The sequence below is a fragment of the Anomaloglossus baeobatrachus genome, chromosome 2 (genome assembly GCF_048569485.1).
Source record: "Anomaloglossus baeobatrachus isolate aAnoBae1 chromosome 2, aAnoBae1.hap1, whole genome shotgun sequence".
Classification (NCBI taxonomy): domain Eukaryota; kingdom Metazoa; phylum Chordata; class Amphibia; order Anura; family Aromobatidae; genus Anomaloglossus; species Anomaloglossus baeobatrachus.
Genome location: NC_134354.1, coordinates 135,413,201 through 135,423,892, shown reverse-complemented (window position 1 = coordinate 135,423,892; position 10,692 = coordinate 135,413,201). Strand labels below are relative to the sequence as shown.

The 10,692-nt window shown below is 53.6% G+C and overlaps 1 protein-coding gene across 1 annotated transcript in view; it reads left to right on the top strand.

Annotated features, from left to right (window-relative positions):
* The first annotated feature begins 2,176 nt into the window (after positions 1 to 2,176).
* TBL2 (transducin beta like 2) overlaps positions 2,177 to 10,692 on the top strand; it is a 52,454-nt gene continuing 43,938 nt past the window's right edge. The window contains exon 1 of the mRNA XM_075333286.1: positions 2,177 to 2,317. Within this exon, the coding sequence (XP_075189401.1) occupies positions 2,209 to 2,317 (109 nt within the window). The 5' untranslated portion in view covers positions 2,177 to 2,208. The remainder of the gene's footprint in view (positions 2,318 to 10,692) is intronic.

Sequence of the window (10,692 nt, the reverse complement as noted above, 5' to 3'; positions counted from 1 at the left end):
TCCCCCAGCACCACCGCTGCACGCTGCTTCTCAGTCAGGGGGTACAGTTCTAAAAGCGGGCTAAGCTTTTTCCGGAAGACCTGCAAGGTAACAGGTTTCCCGTCGTACTGCGGCAGCCAGGTAGCTCCGGGCACATAGGGCAAGGAGAACGGCATCACCTGAGCAAGGGTGGGGGCCGCGGCTCCCCCCGCTCCTGCGGCCAGAGCACGGCCGGGCCCATTCCCATCTGCCGGCACGTCTGCGGCTACGTCCACCGCTTCCCCAGCGGTTTCGTCGGGCGCCGACATCTTGTTTCCGTCCCCCCTTGGTGTCTTTCCGGCACCTCCTCTTCAGGGGCGGAGCTTCGGCTTTCGCGCCTCCACTGCTCGGGAAGACGCTCGAGCGGGGACTTTTCGCGCCCAATATGGCGGCCTCCGAAAATTTTCGGCCGGACACCTCCGGCGGGACACAAGGCGCACCTCTACCAGACGGCAGAGCGGTACGATCCTGTTCGTGACGCCAAGTTGTCGTGGGCAGGGAGGGCGCTGTGCTCACCCACTGCTCGGGTTCGGCTGCTGCTGCTGCTCGCTTGGTCGGTGGCTCGAGCGGTGGGCCGGATCCCGGGGACTCGAGCGGCGCTCCTCGCCCGTGAGTGAAAGGGGTGGTTTGGTTTAGGGATATTGTCCGTGACGCCACCCACGGTTTGTGGTGAGGTTGGGGCACCACCGCTGCTCTGTACGGGGATCCCGGGAGCATTGACAGGGAGCAGCTGAGATGTTTTCTCCCCTCCGTGGGTAGGGGGGGTTTTGGTGGTCCCGGGGCCCGGTGGTGGAGGTCGGAAGGTGGGTTGCGGGGCCTGGCCGGGTGCAGAGTCGCGGGGCAGCGCAGTGCCAGACGGCACGGTGGTACTTACTCAGCCAGTAACGCACACGGAGTCTCTGGTAAAACAAACGGCTGGATGGATGAATCCCACAGACTGCTGCGGCGGTCACTCCCGGTAGGTTGGCGGTAACTGTCTCTCCCTGCACCGGTGTTCTGTTCTCGGCCCCAATGGCTTCCCACTGATAGCCTGCTCCCCAGCGGTATGTTGGCTAAGGGAGCCCTTCCTTTGCCCGCAGGCTCTGGCCCTGGGAGCTCTAGCTCTGGCGGTAGCTTTATCTCCCTCACGGTTTGAACGGTTGCCTTCAGTCGGGTCTTTACTGCTGGGAAACAGCGGAGGTTCCCGTCGCTGATGGATTTGACCGGTTTTACGGCGTGCGCCACATCCGTGAAACCGGCAAAAAGCCGGATATGTGTACCCGGCCTAAGACCTTGCATTGATGGTGGAACCCTTTTGAAGGTAGTCCACTAGCAGCACGCCCTCTTTATCCTGGAACACAGACGCCATCACCTTTTAGTGGCTGATTTTTGCACCCTGAACTTCTTTGGACGAGGAGAACCACTGTGCCTCCACTCTTTTTTTCACTTCTCCTTATTTTCAGGGTCATACAAATAAATCCAGGTCTCAGTCATAGTGACCAGTAGATCCAGGAAGTTCTTATCAGTCCGGAAATGCTGACATATGGACCGGGAAGTTTTCACTCGCATGCTTCTCTGATCTGTTGTGAAACATTTGAGGACCCACTTTGCAGATAGCTTCCTCATGTCCATGTTCATGGATAATGACACAAACACGTTCACGGCAAATCCCTGAAGTGTAAAATAGAGGTCTAAGGATTTAACATGTGAAGAGCAAAGTGGTTTTACAGTAGAAATTAATGGGAAAAGCTTTTTAAGTATTTTTAGCTATGTTCTCAGGTGCCCTTAGGCGCGCGCGTGTGTGTGTGTGTGTGTGTGTGCGTGTGTGTGTGTGTGTGTGTGTGTGTGTGTGTTGTTGGTGGTGGTGGTGGTGGGTTATACACACAGTATGTAGATATCATCGTGAGACCTATTCAGCCCTCTGCCCTCCCCCGCGGCCCCTCTGCCGGTCTCTGTGGACCTCCATCAGCTCTGGTCGTTACACGTCATGGAGGGTGAAAGATATTCCGCCCTCTGTGTGCAAAAAAAAAATCAATTAGTATGCGGAGACTAGGACTGAGTCTCACAGCTGCTGTGTGAAGGAATAATGATTATTGTCGGCTCATGCTGCCTCCAGTGGACAATAAAGTTAAGCAATAAAAAAAAAAAAAAAAAAACAACAGCAGTGCGCGCCCCCGTAGGATGACGTGGCTGACAGAGTGAGGCGCGGACATGGAGGCGGTGGCGCTGGTGGCGGTGACTGTGCTGCTGGGGGGAATAGTGGTGCTGCTGGCACTATGGGGCAGAAAGGCGAAGGAGGGCGGCGAGCAGGAGTCCGGAGGTGAGTACACCTGTGTGTGCAGCCCTGATCACAGAACACTGCCTGTAACGTGCCCGGCGCCAGTGTGCCGGAGAGGTGCCCAGTGTGCCAGAGAGGTGGCCAGTGTGCCGGAGAGGTGGCCAGTGTGCCGGAGAGGTGGCCAGTGTGCCGGAGAGGTGGCCAGTGTGCCGGAGAGGTGGCCAGTGTGCCGGAGAGGTGGCCAGTGTGCCGGAGAGGTGGCCAGTGTGCCGGAGAGGTGGCCAGTGTGCCGGAGAGGTGGCCAGTGTGCCGGAGAGGTGGCCAGTGTGCCGGAGAGGTGGCCAGTGTGCCGGAGAGGTGGCCAGTGTGCCGGAGAGGTGGCCAGTGTGCCGGAGAGGTGCCCCATGCCAGTGTGCCAGAGAGGTGCAGACAGGTCCAGTGTGCCGGAGAGGTGCCCAGTGTGCCAGAGAGGTGCAGACAGGTCCAGTGTGACGGAGAGGTGCCCCATGCCAGTGTGACAGAGAGGTGCCCAGTGTGCCGGAGAGGTGCCCCGTGCCAGTGTGCCGGAGAGGTGCCCAGTGTGCCGGAGAGGTGCCCAGTGTGCCGGAGAGGTGCCCAGTGTGCCGGAGAGGTGCCCAGTGTGCCGGAGAGGTGCCCAGTGTGCCGGAGAGGTGCCCAGTGTGCCGGAGAGGTGCCCAGTGTGCCGGAGAGGTGCCCAGTGTGCCGGAGAGGTGCCCAGTGTGCCGGAGAGGTGCCCAGTGTGCCGGAGAGGTGCCCCATGCCAGTGTGACAGAGAGGTGCCCCGTGCCGGAGAGATGCAGTCAGGCCCAGTGTGCCAGCGAGGTGCTCTGTGCCCAGTGTGCCACAGAGGTGCCCCTTGCCAGTGTACAGAGGGTGCCCTACTCCAATAGTTTACCAGCTCCATCACATTTGCTGATGCCTTGGAAAATGGTGAATAGCGGTGAGATGCTAACTATAACCAGCCTGTGCATAGAGCACAGAGTAAATGTGATTTGATCCAAATTGACACTAAATACCATTCAACCCACAAAAAAACCAAGTCCCTTCTCAGATCTGTCATTGGTTAATTGATATAGGGGACTTCTCTGTTACTGGTATCACCAAGGCTTTGGAAAAGTGATCCTCCACCCAAAAAAGAAATCCAGCAAAATCTGGACTCCCAAATCTAAGTATCCCCCTTTCCTTTTTGAGCCCCACAATGTGCCTAAACCCTAGTTAACATCCACATGTTTGGCATTGCTCTTGTGAGGAAGCCCGCTTAATTTACGGGGTATGCGTCTACAGAAGCACCCCAATGTACTGGGCACAAGGGATTATTTGCAATTTTTAATTCTTCTGTGTTTGACACCATGAGTGTTTTCCAGAGACAAAATAATCACTACACCTGTAGATTAATTCCAAGAGGGGTGTAATTTCCAAAAAGTGACCTTATGGGGGTTCCTGCTGTTCTGTCACTTTGCGGCTCTGTATATGGAGTATGAAAACTATTCTAGAAAAATCTAAGCTCCAAAAGTCAAATTAGGAATTCTTTCCTCCCGAGCCTTGTACAGCCACGTGGGGTTTCTTCAGCGCTCTATTGGGAGACCCAGACGATTGGGGTATAGCTACTGCCCTCTGGAGGCCACACAAAGCACTACATTAAAAGTGCAAGGCCCCTCCCCCTCTGGCTATACCCCCCCCCGTGGTATCACGGGTTCTCCAGTTTTAGCTTTGTGTGCGAAGGAGGTCAGACATTCCATGCATAGCTCCACAGATTTTAGTCAGCAGCAGCTGCTGACTATTTCGGATGGAAGAAAAGAGGACACATATAGTGTCCCCAGCATGCTCCCTTCTCACCCCTGGATGGTGTTGTAAGGTTGAGGTACCTATTGCTGGTACAGGGCTGGAGCCTGACATGCTGTTTTCCTTCCACATCCCCTTGTAGGGCTCTGTGGAAGTGGGATCCTGCCGGCCTCTCAGCTCTGACGCCGGGCTCCATCCACAGACCCATTAGAACCTGATGGAGACGGAGCAGGAGTACGATCAGGGACAGGCCCTGCATCATACAGGTACTCTGTGTCCCCGGCAGGCACAGACACACTCCGGGCTGGCTGGGTGTTGTAGTGCGCCGGGGACCGCAACGTGGAGTTGGTGTCCCTACAGATTACTGGGGGACTTTTTTGTGTATGGGAACGCAGCGCCGACCCCCTCTGGACCGGGCGGCGCTGCTGTGACTTGTGGTGCGCCGGGGATCCGCCGTCCGCGCTTTTACGGCGGCGGCGGTTATAAATTTAGTCCCCGGCTTTTTGGGCCTAGGACGCCGGCAGCTCCGTTTCGTTCCCGCCCCCACCCTGTCATTCAGGGTAGGGGAGAGACGCTGTTCGCTAGCAGCGACGAGGGCTGGAGCCTGATTTACATGCTCCAGCCCTCTCACTTGGCACAGAGGGAAGCAGGCTTCCCGCTCTTGGCCAGGAACGCCCAGGGCCCGCCCCCCTTCCTCTCTCGAGACGCCGGCAGCCATTACATGCATGCCTGGCTGGAGGAAGGACGCAAGGCTCTGGGAGACCTGGACTAGGGGCTATCTGGCGACCACACACCCGCTTTTTTAAGCGGGCGGTAAGCGATTTTTCTGTGCTGGTCCCTCTAGTGCCTCACGGTGTATCGGTGTACTGTGTACAGATATATAGATATTGTATTTCTTGCACTGTGAGGTCGCTTCTGGCTGCATATCCCAGATCGCTCTGTGGAAGCAGCAACATGTCATCCTCAAAACGCAAGGCGGCCAAGGCAAAAAGGGCTGTGTATACTGCGTGTGCTGCATGTGGGGCTAATCTACCAGCAGGCTCCGATGACCCCCATTGTGTGCAATGCTCCGACCCGGTGCTGCTTCGCCAGCCGGAGTCAGGAGAGGTAGCGACCCAGGCTGAGACGCTTGTAAGTTCTGCCCCGGTGACAGGGACGGACTTTGCAGTTTTTGCAGATAATATGTCTGTGTCTATGGCAAAAATCCTTGAAACCTTGCAATCTATGCATGGGGCTCAGTCTCTGGGCACGGCGAGGCCTCTGTCCTCAGGTCCCCCTTACTTGGAATGTATCCAGCCCACAGGGGGGTCCCCGGCTTCACAGGCCGAGGATTATGACTCAGATGATGGCCCCAGCCACCCTAAGCGAGCTCGCTGGGAAAGACCCTCGACGTCTTCACACTGCTCAGGGTCTCAGCGCAATCAGTCTCCCTGTGATGTGTCTGATGAGAGTGATCAGGAATCCACTCCTGGAACCCCTCTCAACCTGGATACCCCGGATGGGGATGCCATGGTAAACGACCTTATCTCAGCCATCAATAGGCTGTTGGATATTTCTCCCCCAGCCCCTTCAGCAGAAGAGGCGGCTGCGGAGCAGGAAAAGTTTCGTTTCCTTTATTCCAAGCGTAAATTGAGTGCTTTGTTAGATCACTCTGACTTCAGAGAATCAATCCAGAAGCACGACGCTCACCCAGAAAGGCGTTTCTCTAAACGATCTAAAGATACGCGTTTCCCTTTCCCCCCTGAGGTGGTCAAGCGCTGGACACAGTGTCCAAAGGTAGACCCCCCGATTTCCAAACTTGCAGCTAGATCCATAGTTGCAGTGGAGGATGGCGCTTCACTTAAAGATGCCAATGACAGACAGATGGACCTTTGGTTAAAATCTGTCTATGAAGCTATCGGCGCGTCGTTTGCTCCGGCATTCGCAGCCGTATGGGCACTCCAGGCTATTTCAGCTGGCTTAGCAAAAGTGGATGCTATCATGCATCCAGCAGTGCCGCAAGTGGCGCACCTTACCACGCAGATGTCGGCGTTTGCGTCTTACGCTATCAATGCGGTCCTAGAATCTACCAGTCGCACCTCAATGGCGTCCGCCAATTCGGTAGTTTTGCGCAGAGCCTTGTGGTTAAAGGACTGGAAAGCAGATGCTGGTTCCAAAAAATGTTTAACCAGTTTGCCTTTATCTAGAGATAGACTGTTTGGCGAGCCATTGGCTGACATCATTAAGCAGTCCAAGGGTAAAGACTCCTCTTTACCACAACCCAGAACATCCAAACCTCAGCAGAAAAAGTGGCAGCAGAGGTTTCAGTCCTTTCGAGGTTCGGGCAAGACACCATTTACCTCGTCCAAAGGGACTCAGAGGACGCAAAGAAACTCAGATTCGTGGCGGACTCACACACGCCCCAAGAAAGCAAATGGAGGTACCGCTTCCAAAGCGGCTACCTCATGACTTCCAGCCCCCCCCCTCCGCATCGCCGGTCGGGGGCAGGCTCTCCCGCTTTTCCGGCATTTGGATGTCACAGGTCAAAGACCGATGGGTGACGGACATTTTGTCTCGCGGGTACAGAATCGAGTTCAATTCTCGTCCTCCAGCTCGGTTCTTCAGAGGCTGGAAGGAAAGCAGATCCGAATCCAATCGGACAACTCCACAGCGGTGGCATACATCAACCACCAAGGAGGGACGCGCAGTCGGCAAGCCTTCCAAGAAGTCCGGCGCATTCTAATGTGGGTGGAGGACAGAGCATCCACCATATCCGCGGTTCACATCCCAGGCGTAGAAAACTGGGAAGCAGACTTCCTCAGTCGCCAGGGCATGGACGCAGGGGAATGGTCCCTTCACCCGGACGTGTTTCAGGAAATCTGTCGCCGCTGGGGAGTGCCGGACGTCGACCTAATGGCATCCCGGCACAACAACAAGGTCCCGGCATTCATGGCGAGGTCGCGCGATCAAAGAGCTCTGGCGGCAGACGCCTTGGTTCAAGATTGGTCGCAGTTTCAGCTCCCATACGTGTTTCCGCCTCTGGCGCTCTTGCCCAGAGTGCTACGCAAGATCAGATCCGAGTGCAGCCGCGTCATACTCGTCGCTCCAGACTGGCCGAGGAGGTCGTGGTATCCGGATCTGTGGCATCTCACGATCGGTCGACCGTGGTCACTGCCAGACCGACCAGACTTACTGTCCCAAGGGCCGTTTTTCCATCAGAATTCTGCGGCCCTGAACCTGACTGTGTGGCCATTGAGTCCTGGATCCTAGCATCTGCTGGATTATCTCAGGGAGTCGTTGCCACAATGAGACAAGCTAGAAAGTCGAATTCGGCTAAGATCTACCACAGAACGTGGAAGATTTTCTTGTCCTGGTGCTCTGCTCAGGGAGTGTCTCCCTGGCCATTTGCATTGCCCAAGTTTCTTTCCTTCCTGCAATCGGGGTTAGAAAAGGGCTTGTCGCTCAGCTCCCTTAAAGGGCAAGTTTCGGCACTATCCGTGTTTTTTCAGAAGCGTCTAGCACGTCTTCCTAAGGTGCGCACGTTCCTGCAGGGGGTCTGTCATATTGTGCCCCCGTACAAGCGACCGTTAGATCCATGGGATCTGAACAGGGTACTAGTTGCTCTCCAGAAGCCGCCCTTCGAGCCTCTGAAGGAAGTTTCCTTTTCTCGGCTGTCGCAGAAAGTGGCGTTTCTTGTTGCGATCACATCGCTTCGGCGAGTGTCTGAGCTGGCAGCTCTGTCATCTAAGGCTCCCTTCCTGGTGTTCCACCAGGACAAGGTTGTGCTGCGCCCCATTCCGGAGTTTCTTCCTAAGGTCGTATCCTCTTTTCATCTTAATCAGGATATTTCCTTGCCTTCTTTTTGCCCTCATCCGGTTCACCGGTATGAAAAGGACTTACGTTTGCTAGATCTGGTGAGAGCACTCAGAATCTACATTTCCCGCACGGCGCCCATACGCCGTGCCGATGCACTTTTCGTCCTTGTCGCTGGTCCGCGCAAGGGGTTGCAGGCTTCTAAAGCCACCCTGGCTCGATGGATCAAAGAACCAATTCTAGAGGCCTACCGTTCTGCGGGGCTTCCGGTTCCTTCAGGGCTAAAAGCCCACTCCACCAGAGCCGTGGGTGCGTCCTGGGCATTACGTCACCAGGCTTCGGCTCAACAGGTGTGCCAGGCAGCTACCTGGTCCAGTCTGCACACTTTCACCAAGCATTATCAGGTGCATACCTATGCTTCGGCGGATGCCAGCTTAGGTAGAAGAGTCCTGCAGGCGGCAGTGACACCCCCGTAGGGGAGGGCTGTTTTGCAGCTCTAACATGAGGTATTTATTTACCCACCCAGGGACAGCTTTTGGACGTCCCAATCGTCTGGGTCTCCCAATAGAGCGCTGAAGAAGAAGGGAATTTTGTTACTTACCGTAAATTCCTTTTCTTCTAGCTCTTATTGGGAGACCCAGCACCCGCCCTGTTGTCCTTCGGGATGTTTTTTTGTTGTTTGCGGGTACACATGTTGTTCATGTTGAACGGTTTTTCAGTTCTCCGATGTTATTCGGAGTTAATTTGTTTAAACCAGTTATTGGCTTCCTCCTTCTTGCTTTGGCACTAAAACTGGAGAACCCGTGATACCACGGGGGGGGTATAGCCAGAGGGGGAGGGGCCTTGCACTTTTAATGTAGTGCTTTGTGTGGCCTCCAGAGGGCAGTAGCTATACCCCAATCGTCTGGGTCTCCCAATAAGAGCTAGAAGAAAAGGAATTTACGGTAAGTAACAAAATTCCCTTCTTTGCCACATTCAGGAGAAATTGTGCAACACATGATGTGGCGCTTTTTTTTTTTTTTAACCAATACCCCTTGTGAAACCCCTTTAACCTTAGGTTAAAACAAATTCTTAGTAGTAATAATGTAATTTTTTCTTCTATGCCCAGCAGTATAAAATGTGTGACACATCTGTGGTGTCAGTATGCTCACTGCACTCTTAGGCTATGTGCGCACGTTGCGTATTTGCATGCAGTAAGGCTATGTGCGCACGTTGCGTACTAGCCCTGCAGAAATTTTTGCAGCGATCTGAAGAGCACACGTGCACTTCAAATCGCTGCAGAAAATGTCCGTAGAGAAAAAAAGCCGATTCCATGCGCTCTGACTGCAGCCCCTCCCATAGACAGAGCAGGAGCTGCCGGCAAAGCGCACGGAAGAAGTGACATGTCACTTCTTGAACGCAGCGCTTCGGGCAGCAGCCGAAGCGCTGCGCTCTAAGACGCCACGTGCGCACGGCCCCTGCACAATCTCCATAGACTGTGCAGGGGACGCAGGACGCATGCAGTTACGCTGCGCTACAAAGCGCAGCGTAACTGCATGTATTTACGCAACGTGCGCACATAGCCTTACGCTGCGATCTGCACCGCAGCGTAACTGCATGCGTCCCCAGCATAATCTATGAAGATTATGCAGAAGACGTGCGCACGTGGTGTATTAGAGCGCAGCGCTTAGGCTGCTGCCCGAAGCACGCGTTCTAAGAAGTGACATGTCACTTCTTTCCTGCGCTCTGTCTGCATCCCCTGCTCTGTCTATGGGAGGGGCTGCACTCAGCGCATGGAATCGGCTTTTTTTTTCATTACGGACTCTTTCTGCAGTGATTTTGAAGCGCATGTGTGCTGTTGAAATCGCTGCAGAAATTTCTGCAGGGCAGAACGCTACGTGCGCACATAGCCTAAGATAGTTTCATAGTTTTTAAGGTTGAAGGGAGACTCTAAGTCCATCTAGTTCAACCTGTAGCCTAACATGTTGATCCAGAGGAAGGCAAAAAAACCCCAATGTGTCAAATAAGCTCCAATGGGGAAAAAATTCCTTCCTGACTCCACATACGGCAATCAGACTAGTTCCCTGGATCAACACCCTGTCATAAAATCTAATATACATAACTGGTAATATTATATTTTTCAAGAAATGCGTTCAGGCTCTGCTTAAATTTTACTAGTGAATCCCTCATTACAACATCATACGGCAGAGAGTTCCATAGTCTCACTGCTCGTACAGTAAAGAATCCTCATCTGGGATTATGATTAAACATTCTTTCCTCAAGACTTAGCGGATGCCCCCTGTTCCAGTCGCAGGCCTAGGTGTAAAGAGATCTTTGGAAAGGTCTCTGTACTGTCCCCTCATATATTTATACATTGTGATTAGATCCCCCTAAGCCTTTGTTTTTCCTAACTAACTAACCCCAAGTTTAATAACCTGTCTTGGTATTGCAGCCCCCCCCCATTCCTCTAATAATCTAGGTCGCTCTTCTATCTACCTATAAGATTATGCTATTTATAACCTTCTATACTTTTGCTAACAAGAAATGCATCCATTCCTCTCTTAAATTCATTCAGTGAGTTGGCCATCACCACTTCCTCAGGAAGAGAGTTCCAGAGCCTCACTGCTCTTACCGTGAAGAACCCTCTTCTATGCTGATGTAGGAATTTTCTTTCCTCCAATCGAAAAGAATGCCCCCTTGTTCTTGTCATAGTCCTTGGTACAAACAGATCATGGGAGAGATCTCTATATGGCCCTCTGATATATTTGTACATATTTATTAGGTCTCCCCTAAGTCTTCTCTTTTCTAGAGTAAATAGACCTAATTTTGATAACCTTTCCGTG